Raw genomic sequence first — 20,721 nt, 5'->3', positions numbered from 1 at the left:
TCTTCAAAAAACTTTCAAATTCTTGACAGATGAATTATGAGCTTGCAGGTGCAGCAGGTGGTCAGGAAGGCGAATGGGATGCTGGCCTTCATAGCGAGGGGGATTGAATATAAAAGTAGGGAGGTCTTGCTGCAGCTGTATAGGGCATTGGTGAGGCCGCAGCTGGAGTACTGTGTGCAGTTTTGGGCGCCGCACCTGCGCAAGGATATTTTGGCCCTGGAGGGAGTGCAGAGGAGGTTTACTAGGCTGATACTGGAGTTGAGGGGATTGAGCTATGAGGAGAGGCTGAATAAACTAGGCTTGTACTCGTTAGAGTTTAGAAGAATGAGGGGAGATCTCATTGAGACGTATAAGATGATGAATGGGATGGATAGGATAGAGGTGGAGAGACTCTTCCCGCTCAAAAAAGACAGTAGGACTAGGGGGCACAGCCTCAAGATAAAGGGGAGGCGGTTTAGAACAGAGTTGAGGAGGAACTTCTTCACTCAAAGGGTGGTGAATCTCTGGAATTCTCTGCCCGTAGAAGTGGTGGAGGCTGCCTCGCTAAGTATTTTTAAGAAGCGGGTTGATGGGTTCTTGATAAGAGAGGGGATTAAGGGTTATGGGGAGAGGGCGGGAAAGTGGAACTGAGCCACAACAGATCAGCCATGATCTTATTGAATGGCGGGGCAGGCTCGAAGGGCTAGATGGCCTACTCCTGCTCCTATTTCTTATGTTCTTATGAATTATCACTCTCCAATTCTCCAGAGAAACTGAATCTACTAAAGTTTTCTTCTAACTTCTGAATTGTCTTACCTGATGGTGACTTCTGGTCACTTTGAGCATCGATTGTGATTAGGAACATGTGTCCTTCAGAAGGTCCTGCGTTATTGAGATGTTGCCATTGCCAAGCCTCTTCAAAGTGCAGCAGTGCTAATGGTGACAGTTTTTGCAACTTTATGCAAAAAGAACATGTTCCAGTCTTCTCCTCCTGTTTTCTGCATTCAATCCAAGCCACCAAAAGTAGCTCCTCGCTATCTCTTACGTTCTCTCAATTCTACAATTGTCCTCATGTAATTTGTTCAACATTCATCTCAATGGAGGCAGAATAATTACACTCAGCTCTCAAAGGAGACATTGTGCCTGTACAGATAACGCCACCCTTTGCTTGTGGAACGGTTTCACATCAGGGTTTATTCCTAAGGTCTTGCTTTGAAACACCATGTCCAATACCTTGAAGAGTATTGGATCACTCTTGGTGTCCTTCACTTGTTATGAAGTGACAGTTCAAAGCAGAAAATGCCTTCGCTCGAACTGTTGGAGATTGGTAGTGATAGTTGGGGGAAAGCCCATTGGCATTACGTTGAAGGCATGATTGACAATACTTAATGGTAGACATGCTGGCGACAGCAATGCCCATCTTTGCATTCTGCTCACTGTCTCTGAAATTCCTGCATGTGGTCCAAAAATCGTTGTTCAGTTAGTGAGTTTCCTTTCTGTATAGAAATGTCTGGGAACTTTTTATTCTAAAGATAATCCCTAAGGCTTCCTTTTCAATGTGTACATAGTTACTTTTAGCTTTGCTCAATGTTCTGGACACAAAAGTAATGGATTTCTTTTCCCCTGACAGCAAAATGAGATGCCAAAGCTTCAATACCATAGGGAGATGCATCAGAAGCTAACTGTAGGGATAGGTATGGATCAAAATGTGTTAGGGTTATTGATTTGAGCAGCTCCTCCTTGGCTTGCACAGATGTGTTATTGATCCAACCACTTCCACTTTTTGACACAGCAGGTTATGCAACAGTTTTAAAAGGGTCACAAATTTGGAACAAACATTTTGTAGTAATTCAGTAATCCTGAATGGGTCACAGCTGGTTAACATTGAGGTACAGGTCCCTCCTGTGATAACATTGACCTTCAGAGAGATTTGTGAACACCTGTGGCATAATTCATCTGCCCCAAATACTCTGCTGAACACAGGAAAAACAGACATTTGTCCTTATGGACTCGGTGCATATTTGAAGGGTGGTATCCAAATTCTGAAGGTGTTCTTTGTCTTTACCAGTTACCAGAAGTGTCATCCAGATAACAACACTGAGCAATGGACCAAATCTTGAGCAGGTTAAGTTGAATCCAGTGTCGGAATTGATGCCAAATGGTAATCTTGGGTATTAAAACAACCCTTTAAGTGTCACAATCATCAGAAGCTTTTGCACATTCATTTTGTAGGTATGCCTGGTTTAGGTTGATATTGCTAAAATGTTGGACCCCTGGGAACAGATCATCAAGGTAGAAAATATTGTTCCCCATACAATATTGAATTGAGTGACTTTGAAGTGTCTACAGATCCATCCTTTTTTGAGAAACAGTACAAATAATGTAGCCCATTTACTGATATTGACAAGTTCCAAAACACCCATCTTCACCAGTCGTTCCAAATCCACCTCTATTTTGGTCTGATAACAAAGGGTACTCGCTTGTCTTCAAGTGTTTTGCTTGAATCCCTTTGATCATCTTCACTGAGGATATCTTTCATACTTCCCAGTTCACTGTCAAAAATAAGTGTTGCTTCAGAATTTTGGCACAGCTTGATTCTGCGTTAATCATATGATTTGACTTTGGCCCAATTTAGTCTGATCTTTTACAACCATGTTTGACCCATTAATGCTGGATAATTGCCTTGTCCTGTGTGTAAGGACAAATCTGCCATCTGTTTTAGTTGTACAGCTACATCAATGAGGCCCTCCAATGGAACCACTTTACTAGTGTACATCTTCAACACTTGAGGTTTCAGGGGCATGTGATCTTTGGCACCAAAGAGACTGCTGCCCCAGTGTACACTTCCATCTTTACTGGCTGTCCATCAGGTAGTGGAGCGACTTAGTATCTGTCCATCATGCCAGCAATGGCTAGCATATTTAGTGACAATTCATCTTCAGACTGCAATCAGAATAGCTTCTGTTGCCCTTTTTGCAGAGCATGGACACTTTGTTCTGACGTTTTATTCTGCTCTTGCCTTTTGCTTGAAGCATGCATTTTCTCCCAACATGTGCACTTGATGTGACTGCTCCTTTTTTCACAACTTCCGCATACAGTATCCTCGCACTTGCATTCCACTGCTGAATGTCATGCTGCAGATGTGTGAAGACAAGTGAGTCTGTGTTTTGAGTTTGACTTTCAAAACTTGAGGTGTCACTTCAGCTGACATCTTGTGAATCCTCATATTCAAACTTGCTAAGCTGCTTTTGCTGCCAGTTCTATTGACGCAGCAGAAAAGTCAACTTACTTTTGGTTAGCAATCATTTCTGTGTTGCCTTGCTTCTCAGACCACAGACCTGTTCGTCCTGGATTGTATCATTTAATGTATCACCAAACTCGTGATACGCAGCAGCCTTTTCAATATAGCCACAAATTGTGCAATTGATTTCCCCCTCTTGATGACATTTTGTTAAATCTGAAATTACACTTTGACAAATCGTGGAAATTTTGCAAGCACACTATTTCAACCTGTTTTGGTGTCTGGTTTCACTGGCTGTATTGCACTCCTGACGAGATTAAATGTTTCCAACCCCCTCTCTGTTATGCTTATGAATGTGGGAACCCTTGTGTCTTTGCTTTTTTAAAAAAGGTGAAACCACCCTGTATAGGAGTCCAATTGCTTCGCATTTGTCAAAGAATCCCATGGTGCCAAAGCTCCCACTACTTTCTTCCTGTGGAACAGTGTGATGTGTTTTTCAGCAGCCACTTTGCTTTTCCCTTTTGAAACTAGGTACAGCCTGAGCTTGCCTGTTTTCTTGAACACACCTAGTTCTATATAATTGCTTTGGCAGAGCAATTATTCCTGGTGCCCACCAGGCCTATTGTCTGGAGGACCTAGGGAGCTCTTTTTTTTTTCAAAGTCCCTTTTTTCTTGACCATGTGGTGGTTGTTTTTTGTTTCCTCCCAGGTGGCGAGCAAGCATTGTTTGACATCCTTGTTGCCAGTTTTTATGTCCACAGGATTGATGCTAGGAGGCCAGAGGTTTAACAAACTAAGAGCTTTACGAAGATGTGTTCAGGCTGCAAACCTACTCTGCGCAGTTATCTGTCTGAATGATCAACAATGTCACTTCTGGTGATGTCATGCATGTGTTATCTTAAAGTGCTTAATTCAGCTTCCATGCTACTGATAAGAAATTACTAAGTACTCAACTATATGTGCATTGTTATTCACTTTGAACACTCCTGGGTACTGGTAATACTTGCTATTACTTTGATCTCATGAGCAAATTGATTTGTGTTGATACTCCTTTTTTGTAGGCAAAAATAAGATAACCATTGAAGGATCACCAACGTTGCAGCTACAAATCGATTAAGAATGTAGATTTCTGTCTGTCGATGTCCACTCTGTACAGGTGTTGCCTACTAAACATGTTACAGCTAGTATTACATATGAGCCTCATTTAAACAAATTATCCCAGTCTTGTAATCCTGACTGGTTATGACATGTCCTTAACTAGATCTTAGTTATTTCAAGGTGTCAGCTGCAGAAATGGAAAAGATAACTCGGGAGGCTTTGGGAACTCCCTATTTTTTTTGTCCCTATGGTAGCCATAAGGCATCACTTTTTTTAATGCCCTGGATGGCTTTGCAACTCCTGAAAGGTCCTGTTTTAGGCACATATGAAGGAGCTTTTTAAAAATCTGTTTTAAAGCTACCAAACCTTATTAACAAATTGTTCTGTAATAATTGGATGGATTGGAGCAATTGGTAATTGGAGCATTTTTGACCATTGAACTGCCAGTACAATCAAATTAATAGGCGCAATGTGGATATTCACTTTCTTTTAAGAAAATATAACCTCTTCAGTCCAGATGAAGCTTTTAAACCTGAACTAATGCAGTGGTTTACTAATGAAGGCAGCAGGTGAGGAGGAAAGGTGCTGAATCATAAGTCAGTAATGGAACAGTTAAGAAACACTAGCATGAATGCATGTTTTTTTGATGTGTAAAAGGGATGTCTGACAAACACTTTTTACCCACCAGTCACCTATTACTTTGAAAAGTTTTCTTAATTTTAGAGACCAAAAGCATCAAGATTTTTTTTTATTTGAGGTGTCAGGTGTTTTCATTGCATTTCTCTCTGCAGCTTCTCCAGTAACAATTGTTACAAGGATTATTTGCACATGAATTGGAGCAGCATTTTTAAAACAGGAGCCAAAGGTTTCTCTGGCTGACCCAGAACCTGGTGTTGTCAGACTTTTTACTGTGTTGACCCAAAATTCCCTGACACTGGCAAGCCCTCTGCTGGTTAATGCACAGCAGTACGCCATTAGTAAAGCCACGCCAAATAATGGTGTTGGTAAACCAGGCTGTCTGGGATGAGTGATTGTTGTGGGCACTAACAGCTCTGGAGGGAAGCTGGGATCCATAATGGTGGCCTTGGAGAGCAAGAATAAAGAATCAAACCAAGGAAGAGTCAGATTTCCCAGTTCACCCATCAATAAAGTATACAATATCTAAATGTTAATATCTTGTAAATGTGTTTCTTCCCCTTGCGTTTTTTGGTTAATCAGTAAAGTATTAAACTGAAATACAAATCTGCTATTTTTGTTTTCTTTCGGGGGTTCTTGCCCAGTGTGGATTTCAGGATTGCTGGATTGCCAATTCGGTTGTAGGACACAAACTGAGTATATTTCTAATAGCAATGAAATGAAGGTGCTTTCATGCTTGAATCTGACTTGCAATTCCAATAGCTGACAAGCTTATTCAATTTTAGAAGAGTAGATCTACCATGAGCAGCTATAACAGAATGTGTTCACATTTTCTCAAACGTTCTTTTGCTTTCTGCTGTGTTCCTTTGTGCACTATCCTTCCATGCTGATTTCAGCTACAGCTTTTCATCTCTCATTCTGACCACTAGTTATGGAGGTATCCCTCACCTTATTGAGCCCTAAACGCTAGAACTCCTTTTTGCCATCTCTCTGCTTCCGTTTCCTGCATAAGGTACTCCTTTAAAAAGTGCTCTCCTCGGCCAAGCTTTTGGCCCTCTGACCTCCCTTATCTGGTTTGGTGTCATATTTTGCTTCCTAATATTCTTGTGAAGTAGCTTGATGTTTTATACATTTAAAGCACTATGCAAATACAATATTTTAGAGGAAATAGTGAAGGGAGAAATCATGAAGGTATCTAAATATGAAGATTTTTAGATAAAAGCAACAAAAAAGACAGCAATTTGAGAAGCAGTGAATTCACCCCTTGTTTTTCAAATCCACACCACCAAAAACAGATCAACTTTTCACTTCTGATTTGCTGCTAACTGAACTTGTCTTCATACAAGTTAACTACCATGTTTGCCTTGAGTAAAAAGCATCTGTAGTGCCTTTAGGACATAAGGCACTATAACTGTGAAGTGTCTTTAGGATACTTGGCACAATATAATTAAGGTTTTTTGTTGCTTCCCCTTTTAAAAACAAAACTGTGCTAACTACACTGCACAGTTAAAATAGTAATTTTACTGTTTACTGAGTCATGGGGGACCGACCATGGAAAGGTTAGTTGACCCTGGGTGGGATTTTCCAGTTTTGTGGCAAGAAAATTCCACCCAGGAGATTAATTCGGATGAATGCTTTGCTAGAGATGTAGTACAAGAGGAAGGGTTTTAGATTTCTGAGACATCTGGGTGGGATCTGACAAGGTGGACAGGTTGCACCTGAACTGAAGTGGGACCAGCATCCTTGCAAGGAGGTTTGCTAGTGCTCTTGTTGAGGGGTTAGGTTTCAGGGGGAAATGCACAGCCAAAATTAGATGGAAAAAAAACTAAGGAGCAGTAATCACATTGGGAGTGCTCTGGAGATCCCCTAACAGCCTGAGAGAAATAGAAAAGAAGATATGCAGGCAAATTTCAGAAATGTGAAAGTAATAGGATAGTGATAGTGAGGAGACTTCAACTTCCCCAACATTAACTGGGGTAATCAGTGTGAAAGATTGAGGGGGAGTGGAATTCTTAGTGCGGTTCGGGAGAATCTTTTAAGCCAACATAGAACGTTACAGCGCAGAACAGGCTCTTCGGCCCATGATGTTGCGCTGACCAATTAAAGCAATGACCCTCTAACCTAAACCAATCCCTTTCCATCCATAAACCTATCCACGGATCTCTTAAACGCCCCCAAACTAGGCGCATCTACAACTGCAGCAGGCAGGGCATTCCAATCCCTCACCACCCTCTGGGTAAAGAACCTACCTCTGACATCTGTCCTATATCTACCACCCCTTAATTTAAAGCTATGCCCCCTCGTGCTAGTTTTCTCCATCCGAGGAAAAAGGCTATCACTGTCCACCCTATCTAAACCTCTGATCATTTTATATGTTTCAATAAGATCCCCTCTTAGCTGCCTTCTTTCTAACGAAAACAACCCCAAATCCCTCAGTCTCTCCTCATAGGACCTTCCCTCCATACCAGGCAACATCCTGGTAAACCTCCTCTGCACCCTCTCCAATGCCTCCACATCCTTCCTATAATGTGGGGACCAGAACTGCACACAATACTCCAAGTGTGGACGCACCAGAGTTTTGTACAGTTGCAACATGACGTTGCGGCTCCTAAATTCAATCCCCCTACCAATAAATGCCAAGACACCATATGCCTTCCTAACTACCTTATCTACTTGATTCCCAATATGTAGAAAGTCCCATGACAGAGGGAGCAGTCCTGGATTTGATTTCAAGCTGAGCAAGAGGTTGAAGTATCAATGGGGGAGTATTTTGCAGTCAGTGATCGTAACTCCATTAGTAACAAGATTGTTACTGAGAAGGAGAAGAGTGGGCCTGAAATCAAAGTCTTTTCAAAAAGTTTAAAGCTTACTTTTTCAGACAGAAGGTGGTGAGTGTCTGTAGCAAGCTGCCAGAAGTGGGTGTAATTTTGTCTTTTAAAAAGCATTTAGCCAGTTAAGTGGGTAAGATGGGTATACAGAGATGGGCCAAATGCGGGCAATTGGGATTAGCTTAGGGGTTTTAAAAAGGAGGCATGGACAAAGTTGGGCTGAAGGGCCTGTTTCCATGCTGTAAACCTCCTATGACTTAGTCACAAGTAGAGTTACATTTACTGTGAAAATCCCCTTCATGTTGAAATATACTTCAAACTTCTTATTGAAATAGGAATTCCTGAGATGGATCTGTAATGTTTGTGGCAGATCTTTTGCTATTTGAATCAGCAATGTAAAACCAGTATCAAACCTGGCCTTGCATGGTTTCCAGACTAAGTCCATGTACTCCTCTCATGCTCTACTACATCACTATGCAGGATACCCCAATGGACTTTTATTTTTCTTGGAGACTCACCTTTTAAGAACACAAGAAATAGGAGCAGGAGTAGGCCATCTAGCCCTTCAAGCCTGCCCTGCCATTCAATAAGATCATGGCTGGTCTGAAGTGGATCATTCCACTTTCCCGCTCTCTCCCCATAACACTTAATTCCCTTGTCTATCAAAAACCTATCTACCTGTGACTTAAATATATTTAGCGAGGTAGCCTCCACTTCAACGAGCAGAGAATTCTGAGATTCACCACCCTTTTTGTGTTTGTTTTAAATATATGGATTCAGATTTCATTTAATTCCATTTTCTTGTTCAGAAACTATAATCTGTTCCTGTAAAGACATAGTACCTAATGTACTTGGCAATGCAGCACTGTAGTGTTTAATTGTAACCCATGGCTCTATAATCTCTCAGAAGTCAGCAAGTGGAAAATGGACCACACCCATGGTTATAGAATGAATTGCCAGTTGTTAGACAAGTGGTTTACCACGCTGTGCACCTCTGTTTATAACAGATTAAATGTTTAAGAACTAATGTGTATTTGTGGACTGACTCACTGTGCCACTGAACAATAGGGTGTGCATCTTGTGGTAGTGTAGCAAAGGCTTCAGAATGGGCTGTTTGCCTGTTCCTTTGCTTACAGATGAAAGACTTTCTTTGGTGATGCAAATTTTAGAATTGCATTTTATCCTGTCATGTACATTTCCCCTAATTCAGATTTAACATCCACAGCTGGAAAAAAAACATCAGGCTCTCAAAATGCATAATAACTTTTTTATGACATCATGAATGTGAACAATTTTGTTTCTGGTTTTAGAACTGTGCCAGTAGAGAATTTTATAGAATAGAAGTGGGATTAGATGGCTTTATTAGGAGAAACACCTGTGGACCAAGTTTAGTTTGTGCTATAGGTTGAACTATACATTTTTGCTGTGCAAGTCCAAGGTAATACAAAATGACCAGTGAAGGGATAATTGGTGTGATTCTTGTATTTATTGCTAAATTATCCAAAGACAAATCGATTGTTTGCTTTAATATTTTTGTGAACTAACAAATATTGATTACATTATTCGTTTTGATTTCTCATGCCTTAAAGAAATTCATTGGATAGGGTGATTTGATTGAAAGGACCATGTAACTTGAGGGTAGCTGGGAAAATTGTAGCCTGTTTGAGCAGAGTGGAATCAAGAGTGATGTTGGGGAGTTTGGAATTAAGGGTGTAAAAGGCAGCATGGACAAGTTGGGCCTTGACTCTGATCTATCAATTTGTGGTCCTTAGTTTCTGCAGTTAATACTTGCACTTCAGTCTTGGACTTGTTCTGTTTTTATGTAAAATTTAACATTCTCATTTCTTTCTATGCTAATGCAATAATGGGAAATATTTTGTTACATGTTTTCTAATTTGACTACTGTATATTGTTTGCTGGCCTACCTGCTTAATATTTTATCCAAATTGGTGGCACAGTGGTTAGCATTGCTCCCTCTCAGTGCCAAGGACCTGAGCTCAATTCTCGGCTTGGATCACTGTGCAGAGTCTGCACATCCTCCCCTTGTCTGCATGGGTTTCCTTTTGGATACTCTAGTTTCCTCCCACAATTCAAAAGGTGTGCTGGTTAGGTGCACTGGCCAAGCTAAATTCTCCCTTTATTGTACCTGAACAGGTGCTTGAGTGTGGTGACTAGGGGATTTTCACAATAACTTCATTGCAGTGTTAATGTAAGCCTACTTGTGACACTAATGAATAAATCATTTCCTGAGCCACCTCTTTGGTTATATCGATGAAACAAATGTTTTGAGTCTAAACTGAAAGCAATGACAGTAAAAATTGAGCACCCCACTAAAAATAAAATTTCCACATCCTCCCTGCCGATTTGTTTTAACTTTTCTCCCCACTACCAATTTTTCCATTCTCTAATCTGAGTCTTGGGTTTTCTTAAGGTGTCACTACTTCAACAGGCAAGTTAAGGAAGTTCAATATTTTGGGCCTTATCTCTTTGAATCCATTTTGACTGCTGTTTACAAAATTATTGTACATTTTAGTCCTGATCACTTCCAGTGTTGTACATGTTAATGAAGTAGTCTGGGTCTGTAGTTACCTTCTGCTTAACATTTTTTTTGAAAAAGGACACTTTTTTTTGTCTTTCTAATTTACTGCTATCTCCCCAACTCCCCCTCAAGCCTGTTTAAAAGGTGTACAGATGTCCTCCGTCAGTCTTGACAAGTTCATCACTCAAGACCTTGAGCATTTTTTTGATCAGTGGACAATTTTTTTGCATCTTTTTTGTCCTGTCTGTTTTTATACCTAACAATTCTGCACAAAGGTTTCATTTCTTTGCTTCTCTCTGGTATCTTGAATTTTTATTTTGTTGATTTTGTCTTGACTGCGTTTCAGTCACTACTATTTTTAAATAACTTCTAAGATTTTAAGAGTTTCACTACAACCTCTCATTGCCAGAGGACCCAAGTTCAATTCTGGCCTTGGGTGACTATATGGAGTTCTCACCATATCTGCATTGGTTTCCTGTGGGTGCTCTGGTTTTCTCCTACAGTCCAAAGGTGTGCAAGTTAGGTTGATTGGTTGTGGTAGATTTTCCCTTAATGTCAGGGGGATTAGCAGGGTAGATATGTGGGGTTATGGGGATAGGGCCTGGGTGGGATTGTTGTTGGTGCAAACTCGATGGGCTTCCTTCTACAGTCTATGGATGTTATTATTCTTAGCCCAGCACACTCCCAGTTTAATTTCCTTAAGTTAGCCATCCTGGACTGTTTCACATTTGTTTTGAGGCCTTTGGCAATCAAATAGCACATTTCACTGAAAATAAGTTTGTGGTTACTTTTACTCTTAAATATTGTAGCTCCTGATTGCACAATGCTCTCTTGTGGTTTTTTATCTCTGGCATCCTGGTGGTGTCTGTACATTTCCAGATCACGATGAAAGATTGTGAAAGCCCTCTTGAGCAGTGCTTGCACTGTTTGACTGGAAATCAAGGCTCTGTGTTAATTATTTCTGCACATGGGCAATAAATTTGCAGTCAGGCTCAGTTAATGCAGTTGCTGAGAATTGTTGCTTGTGATTTCACGTATAAGGGATCTGGGACCTGCCTGATTGGTATGAGAGTATTTTCCTGCAAATTTTGATGGCTGCTGAAACGGTCCACGAGGGCCACTTTATTAGACATTGTCTTTTTGTTAAACTTGTTCCAGCTGCGTACAGCCATACCAGTGAATTTCAAAAACAACAGTACGGCCATAGAGGTAATGAATGATTCTTCGTTTTTAGGGAACAAATCCTCCGTGTGAAAGCAGAGGAAGATAAAATCCCCTTGCTTCTAGTGGGTAACAAGTCTGATTTGGAAGATCGGAGGCAAGTGTCTGTTGATGAAGCAAGGAGCAAAGCAGAAGAGTGGGGCGTTCAGTATGTTGAGACTTCAGCTAAAACAAGAGCAAATGTAGATAAGGTAAGAATTCATTTTATTTGTATAATTTCTCCATCCATATTAAAAATGGTGAAATCTGAAAGATATTTTAACCTGCTGTGGATGTAATATTTCTACAGGAATTCCAGCTGAACTTTCATTCTGCAGAGGGATTATTACAACCTATGTATTGCCAGCATTTTTAAATTTGTGATAACAGTATAAACTGTTCAGTGAAGATTTTGCTTGTATGATTTTGGAAATGCATTGGATATTTTTGGCATTTTTAATTTTTTTTTGTAAAATTCGTATTTGATTTCCTTAGGTATTTTTTGACCTGATGAGAGAAGTTCGAGCAAAGAAAATGTCAGAAAACAAGGACAAAAATGGGAAGAAGAGCACCCGGAACAAAAAGAGCTTCCGAGAACGATGCTGCATACTGTGATTTTTTTTTTGGGGGGGGGGGGGATCAGTTGGCAGCAATTTGAACTTGGGCACTTAATGTTCATTTAGCCACTCAATTTGTTTATAATCAATCACTGTTTATTTTGTAGTAAAATGGTGTTTATTCAAAGCATTGAGTAATGTTAGGTTCATTACCAATGCTCTTTGAACTATAGAGTGAGCTGTATCCTTTGGACCTACTTGTAGGATTTGTATTTCTTTGCCTTTTTTTTACAGACACTTTTTTAGTTTTGCGCAACTGTTCTTATCAAGCAGTAACATGCTTCCAGCTTCCATGTAGATCTCTGGATTCCCTTGTCCAGTTAATTGCTAATTATTCATGACCTCTCTTTTCAAAATCAATTTGGGCAGTAATTAAAGGGCAGATTCCTAATGCATCAAAAGCAAACTGCAGGCTTATAAAAGGCAGCATGTTGAAACTCTTATAATGCAGGGTGTTCAAAGTTTAATTTGTCTTTTAATGTGAAGATCTTGTTCAAAATGACATTTGATAAACAAGTTTGAACACTCTGATCCTCTTTATATCGCACCATATGTGGTCTTGAAGTACAGCTAAACTCAACTTGTGCCATTCATTGGAGGGAGAGGGGAATGATTTTTAAAAAACCTAGCCTTCTGGCTGTTTGTTAATAAGTCAAATTTATTAAAGCAACTAGCGTTTAAAGTCCAGAGAAATAATTTCCCATGTACAGTATAATCATTTTCTGCTACTCTTGCTTAAGTCATAACAGATTGGAGGTACATTCTCCACAAAATTAAACATCTAGTGTAATTAACTGAAAAAATCGTTACTTTAGATCAAATCTTTTCACTAGCACAACAACCTCCTTCTCCCCAACTCACCCCACCCAATCATGGTTTTGATATTTTGCACCCAATAATGTAAGTAACTCTAACAGTGAAGGGATCTATTTCACTGTTTCATAAGTCCATTATGTTGCATTCTCTACCTCCCATGTGATGTATTAAAAGTGCTGGCGTTCAAGATCTGATGCACAAACACATCATTGGCACTGAAGAGTATTCCATGTCTACTTCGCAGATCAGCAGATACATTAGTAACGAGTTGGATTGTGTTCTTGTCTGTCCCTTTTGGTAAAGCATTGGCATGAAGAAAATAAGTGAATATTTGTAAGAGCAAATACCGTGAATGACTTGAGCACACATGAAACACAGCAATCATAGGTTTAGAGTTCAGTGTTTTTTTAAAAAGTCCTTTTACGTTCTTGTGGTAACAGAAAATTAATGAAAAAAATCCAATTCTTTCAGATGTTTTTAAGAATACAAAGTTGACCTGTGTGAAATGGACCAATATCTCGCACTGATTTTTAGACATTTGTAAAGAAATGAGATTTGGATGGTGTTAGTTTTTATGTAGTATCATATGAATGATTTGTACAAACCTTGGGCTAATACTGACTTGTGTTTTTAAAGACCGATTTCTGGACGGAGGTAGATTGTTAGTGTAGTTAATGCATTAAAACACTAGGTTATTGGGACAGTACAGCAATTGATTTTTCTACATTTGCCTTAACATAAATTGCATGTAATATGTACTTCACTTTTCTTTGGTTGTAGATAATGTAACTAATTGAACCGTTGTGATTTAATGCAACTTTTTTTGTTGAGCTGAAGGGGTTAGGGGTTCTTTGCCAGTAATTAACTGTGGTATTGTATTTGCCAAAAACTAAGTTACCCAGATTGTTTACATTGCTTAACAAAACTAATAAAAGTTTCCAAATCGAGACAAAACTAATGTCATCATGAAAATGTGAAATATTTTGACATGAATTATGAATAAAGCCAATAGCATAACTTGACTAATCTCTTGTCTCCAGCATTCCTTGAAATTAATTTTAGGATTTAAAGTTGGTGTGCTAAAATACTATTTTCATGTCCTGGGATCTGTTTAAAATCTGATACTTTTCCCACCACTTATCTCTAATAGATGGAAAGATGCTAAGAGAGAGTCTGGCCAATCTGAAATTCTTAAGTACGAGTGTACAGTTCAGTCCTCATTTAAAATCTCTGGTCAGCAGGATGGCTGGAGTGAGAAATAGAAATGGTGCTATGGCCTGACTCGGCTGGCACAGTGGCTAGCATTGCTGCCTCACAGCACCAGGGACCCAGGTTCAATTGCAGCCTCGGGTCACTATCTGTGTGGAGTTTGCACATTCTCCCTGTGTCTGCATGGGTTTCCTCAGGGTGCTCCGATTTCCTCCCACAATCTGAAGATGTGAGAGTTAGGTTTATTGGCAATGCTAAGTTAACCCTGGTATGAGGGAATTGGCAGGGTAAATATATGGGGTTACAGGAATAGGGCTCAGGTGGGATTGTGCTCAGTGTAGATCCCATGAGCTGAATGGCTTCATTCTGCATTGTAGGGATTGTATGATTGTTAAGCTCCATCTACATTGGACTGAGAAGCTGTGCCCTCATCATTATATTTTTGTCTACTGTAAGTATTTTAACATTTAGGTGCAAAAGGAGTGAATAAATGTTTGATTTAGTAAGATTTGTGCTGTTTTTCTTCCCCGTGCATCCATCTTTTTTGCATTTATCTTGTTGCTGTACCTCCTGGTCTTGCTGTGGGGTGAAAAGCTGCAATTTTTAAGAGGTGTCTAGATGGGCACATGAATAGGGAGGGAATAGAGGATACAGTCCAAGTAAGGGCAGAAGGCTTCTTTTAGTTGGGCCATCATGATTGGCACAGGCTTTGAGGGCCCAAGGGCCTGTTCCTGTGCTGTACTTGTTCTTTTGAAGCCAGCCTGATGACTTCTCAAGGTTTAATCCGTACTGTTAGATTTGCCCCTGCTTTCTCAGTAAGCCTCTTGCATCTCAAGACAACCATGTGTGTTTTGCCAATTCACTTGTGGGTGATCAAGCATCATTGTATCAACACTTCTGGCCTAGGTTTTAATTGTATTTTCAATTGTATAACCATTGGTGTTTTTAATTCTATTGATACGACTTGTAATAAAAGCCAGACCTCTGACTTGTGTGATCATGAGAAAAGCCTTCTGAAATCTCTTATTTTGGTACAAGGAATGAAATGTGAACTTGTGCTTTTCCCACTTCATTTGGGGCAATCTGAGTTTAGCCAGAAACAATTCACTGAGTGTGGTATTCCTTGAAACACTTCCGTGCATGCTTTTGTCAATTGCTTTTCAACCACATCCAGCTTGAATTAGTCGCCTAACTCTAAGCTTGTGCTGAAATCAAGTAGCAAATAGGGCATTTTGTTAGGTGCACTAGCCATCAAAACCACTCCTTATTTGGATACCTTGGCCTAAATTTTTGCCTAATGAACAGGGATGAGAATTCCTTCTCGAGGGTATCTTAATAAACATGCATGAAATGAATTGTCAGGTTTGGTGTAGGCATTTTTGGTTCATGCAATAGAAGAATCAGAATATTGATACTTTATACCTGAAGTCCAACAGATGCTGCTTTCTGAATGATTTGTGTTGATCAAAATTCTAGTCTGGACAAGCTTATTGGGTCCATGTACAAGTAATTCTTGGAGCACATTCCAGAAGCACTTGGCTATAGTACATCTTGCAGGTTTCAGTAGAACAATCGTTTCCAATTTTGGTTAGAGATTCAAGAACAGTGTGCGTGGCAAAATGAATTGTTAAGTCATAGAAATAATGAAGCTAAAAGACAACAGGTGTGATAACAACATTTTAAGGGGAAATTGCCGAGATGTAGGCTGAACTTGTAGCAATAGTCTGAGCAATGTTTTAGTTATGTGTTTGAAACTGGTGACTAGACCATCTGTTTCTATTTAAAGTATCCCTAATTTGAAATCAAATGCTTGCAGCTCAAAAGTACGTACACAAAATCAAGTATTTCAATTCATGGGACCAACGGCAAAGCATTGTTTGAGGATTGAGGAGAAACCGGTGTTTTGATAGGAAATTTTTTTCATTGGTTGTAACTTCTGGCCATGGATATGCCTTGTAATGTGAAATTTTACTTTTTAAAATGCTGCCAAGTAAAATCGATTGTAGTAATTGCTCCTTTAACAAATTGCATCCTGATTTTTCCCAACCTTATTACTCAAAGGAATATTTGCACATTTATACTCTGGTAGTATGTCAATTTTTGTTTTGATACTATATGTTTGTGCATTTTTCAAATCCTTTGGTCTAATTATATAATTAACCATGATCTCGGCATAGATTACTTGCCACACCTATTCCCGTTTTAAGAGCTATTAATATGTTAACTACCCTTGTAATGCAGCCAACTTTCAGTGGGTACTGTTATAGTATGTTAAAACTGTCCAACTCATAACTTCATTGCATGAGTTGGGATATTCGCTCACCTGTATCTCAATGTACAATGAGTACTCTTGTGTTTTTAAGGCATGTTTTGGTTAATTAATTTTCTAATGTTATAACTTGACATGTATAATAAACTATAAATAGTCAATGCAATAAATTGAATTCTTTTGACTTGTGATGGAAAATCTCATTTATCATGAGTGGTGCAATGCTGTTGGATTCTGGCTTACAAGCTACAGTTCAGTTTGAAACCACCTGTTCACTCATCCCTATCTGAGATGCCAGTTGTATATTACAAATGTTTTCCTAGTAATGTGGATTATGAAATGGTAAAGCATGTGACTGTGAATCTTTTTTAAAAATGGTTTGAACCATTGTACTAGGCTGTGACTGTTTTTGTTTGTTACAACTAGTCTTGCATTAACACTGCAATTAAGTTACTGTGAAAATCCCTGAGTTGTCACACTTCGGCACCTGTTTGGGTGCACTGAGGGAGAATTTAGTATGGCCAGTGCACCTAACCAGCATGTCTTTTGGACTGTGGGAGGAAACTGGAGCGCCCTGAAGAAATCCATTCAAACATGGGAAGAACATGCAAATTCCACACAGACAGTAACTCAAGTCAGGAATCAATTTGAGGTCATTGGTGATGTGAGGCAGCAGTGCTAACCACTGTGCCACTGTATTGCCCCTTTTCCCTACTCTTTTCCCCATATTCCTTTCATCCATTCCTGTTACTGATTTCATGTTTAGGTCCAGCTACTGTGGTGGCATGGTAGCACAGTAGTTAGCATTGCTGCTTCACAGCATCAGGGACGTGATATTGATTCTGGGCTTGGGTCACTGTCTGTGTAGCTTTCATGTTCTCCCCAAGTTTGTGTGGGTTTTTCCTGGGTGTTCTGGTTTCCTTCCATAGTCTGAAAGACATGTTGGTTAGGTATATTGTCATGAACTCGTGCTGGACTGTGGCAAGTAGGGGAATTTCATACTAACTTCATTGCAGTGTTAATGTAAGCCTCATTTGTGACTAATAAACTTTAGCTAAAGCTTTGAAGGCTGGCAGTGGTAACTCTTTTCCTCCACGTCTAGATGGTGAGTGACAAGGTAATTGAATGGCCTAGGCTTTGCTTTCCAGTCCATGTTAGCTAGTGGTATCAGCCAATTTGTGCTGATCAGAATACAGCACACAAAATGATCATTGACCCACTGAGTCAGGAGGCTGATTTGACAAGCAGACCAGTCAGAACCACTAGTGCTCTGTCCCTATAACCCTGAAGGGTTTTTCTTGTATTTATTTAATTCCCCTTTTGAAGATTCTGGAATCTTTTATTGGCCAACTAATCTCAGGCAGTGCCTTTCAAATCCTCACCAATCTCCAAAGAGCTGGTAAAATCTAGCCTGTGCACTCTACTGATCTTGGTGGGGAAATGGGTTCCTTTTATGATTATAGGAATTTGTAGAAAGAGTAAGTCTTTAAATAGTCCAAGAGAGCTTGTGAGATGAGTGTTGGGAAAGAAATGCAAAAATGTTGTGTGCCATGGCTCTGTTGCACAAATGGGTTGTATTATTTTTAACCCTGGGAGGAAATCCAGTTGAGCAAGGGTTGCAGTTAGGCTTGAACAGTGTTCAAAAACCTGGTTTTATTTGCAGCCCCATGTTTGCATCTCAAAAGCAGCCAGTAGGAGTTGGCCACTCAACCATTCAAATCAGAAGGGGAATGGTCCCTGTCTCAAGGGAAATCCCATCAGATGATTTGGGTAGGGAATTGTAGTTGCTCAGAGAATGGTTGGTGGATGCCTGGTCCTGAAGAGGCCCAAACTTTGTGGTGCTTGGATGAAACATGCTTGCTTCTCCTGGCCCAGAAAGGAAATGGTGGCAAGTTTCAGGTCCTGGATCCAGATCTCAACAACTTGACATCGCTGCTTCCCTTTGTATGGGTAAAAATAGCAGTTGGGTCTCAATGATACCATTGTAAGCCTGATTTGTGTATTTGAAGATCAGCCCTGTAGATTGTAGGAAGGTTTCCTTGTCACCTGCAGCTTAAAATCACAGTCTGCTAGATCAGAATAGAAATGGGTAAATTCTGCAAAACTAAAAGGAGCGGTTTAAAGCAATCCTAAAATATCAAGCCTTTGTTGTGCTAACCTGGTTTTCATCTAGAAATAATATGCCATTTAACATACAAAATCTTTTTGACCTGGTCTGAAGATGATGTGCATTTATTCATAGAATCAACAGCACAGAGACAGACCCTTCAGTACAAACAGGTCTCTGCCAACCGAAATGCCAATTTAAGCTAACCCCATTTGCTTGCATTTAGCCTGTATCCCACTAAACCTTTCTTACCTGAATACCTTTTAAATGTTGTCAGTGTCCCTGCCTCAACCATTTTCTCTGGCAGCTCATTCCACATACGTACTGCCCTCAGTTTAAAAAGTCCTCCTCCAGTTCCCATTCATTCTTGCCCCTCTTAATTTAAATGTATGGCCTTTAGTTCTTGATTCCCCAACCCTGGGAAAAAGACTGAGTGCATTCATCTTATCCATACCTCTCATGATCTTATACACCTTATAAGATTAACCCTCAGTCTTCTACGCTCCAAAAGAAAAAAAGTCCTAGCCTATCCAATCTCTCCCTATAACTCAGTCCCTTGAATCCTGGCAGTGTCCTTGTAGATCTCTTCTGCTCTCCCTCCAGTTTAATAACATCTTTCCTATAGCAAGATGACCAAAGTAGAGCACAATAGTCCAGGTGTGTCCTTGATCTATAATGGAATCATGGAATACAATTTTTTCAGATTTAAGAATTCAGTTTTTCTATACTCTGATAACAGGTATAATGCAAAACCAATCAGCAGCAAAAGAATGTGTTGATCTGTTTAAAGAAAAAATTAAACACTACCTTTTTTCATTTAGTAGGACAAACTTGAATGCTGATTACAGGATCAATGGCAGGCTTCTGAGGTAATTTTGGAGGAACAGAGAACTTGGGGGTTCATATCCACAGATCTCTGAAGATTGCCACTCAAGTGGATAGAGCTGTGAAAAAGGCTTATAGTGTGTTCATGTTTATTAACAGGGGGTTTGAGTTTAAGAGCTGTGGGGTTATGCTGCAACTATACTGGACCTTGGTGAGACCACATTTGGAATATTATGTTCAGTTCTGGTCACCTTACTATCAGAAGGATGTGGAAGCATTGTGGAGAGAGTGCAGAGGAAATTTACCAGGATGCTGCCTGGTTTGGAGGATAGGTCTTATGAGGAAAGGTTGAAAGAGCTGGGACTTTTTAGAGCGGAGGAGGATGAGCGGTGACTTAATAGAGATTTAAGATAATGAGGGGGGATAGATGGTCTCTGCATGCCCACTCTATTTCCTTGGGTGGATGTAGCTGTTACTAGGGGGCATAACTATAAGGTTCATGGTGGGAGATATAGGAGGGATGTCTGAGGTAGATTCTTTATTCAGAGTGGTTAGGGTGTTGAATGCACTGCCTGCTGTGATAGTGGAATCGGACACTTTAGGAGCTTTCAAGCGGTTATTGGATAGGCACATAGAGCACGTCAGAATGATAGAGATGAGATAGCTTGATCTTGGCTTTGGATGTAGCTCGGCACAACATCGAGGGCCAAAGGGCCTGTACTGTTCTATGTTTGTCTTATAGCACCCGTGCTATTGTATTTTATGTCCATCACAATCTTGTTTTTTCTTAACTTTCATATGCCAGTGCAGAGCTTCCTACCTTGGATCCTTTGAAAGTTACAAATGCAATTTGCTGGTTCTCATCTCTATTAAAAAGTTAAATTATTAGTCAAGTAAGGTTTATGTTAGCACTGCAATGAAGCTTCTGTGAAATTCCTCTAGTCACCACACGCAGGCACCTGGTCAGGTCCATGCACCTAATCAGTACGTCTTTCAGACTGTGGGTGGAAACTGGAGCACCTGCAGGAAACCCATGCAGACATGGGGAGGACATGCAAACTCCACACACTGACTTAAGGCCAGGAATCAAACCTGGGTCCCTGGTGCTGTGAGGCAGCAGTGCTGACCACTCTGTCACCACGCCACCCAGACTGTTCTCACCGTTGAAGTCAATTTTCACCTGTTCTAATGTCCCTTTTTCCCTAGGGAAATCTCTGAAATTCTCATTTGCTTCTGTCCTCCTCCAAACTTGAGGCTTTTAAAAAGCCAGAAAAATTCTCCCTTTAATGTTTTAGAAGAAAGATAACAGTTACTGTTACTGCAGCTATCCACACCTGTTGTATCGTGGTGGCTCACTG

General features: G+C 40.1%; 1 protein-coding gene across 1 annotated transcript in view; it reads left to right on the top strand.

Annotated features, from left to right (window-relative positions):
• Positions 1-13,980, top strand: part of LOC145350293 (ras-related protein O-RAL) — a 59,041-nt gene extending 45,061 nt beyond the window's left edge. Inside the window, exons 4-5 of the mRNA XM_080199478.1 lie at positions 11,555-11,732; positions 12,016-13,980. Coding sequence (XP_080055604.1) covers positions 11,555-11,732; positions 12,016-12,135 — 298 coding nt within the window. The 3' untranslated portion in view covers positions 12,136-13,980. The remainder of the gene's footprint in view (positions 1-11,554; positions 11,733-12,015) is intronic.
• Positions 13,981-20,721: the final 6,741 nt, after the last annotated feature.

Source organism: Carcharhinus amblyrhynchos, chromosome 11 (assembly GCF_965287045.1).
Source record: "Carcharhinus amblyrhynchos chromosome 11, sCarAmb.v2.hapA, whole genome shotgun sequence".
NCBI lineage: Eukaryota > Metazoa > Chordata > Chondrichthyes > Carcharhiniformes > Carcharhinidae > Carcharhinus > Carcharhinus amblyrhynchos.
Note: the sequence above shows the minus strand (reverse complement) of the source record. Positions and strands in the feature narration are given on the sequence as shown.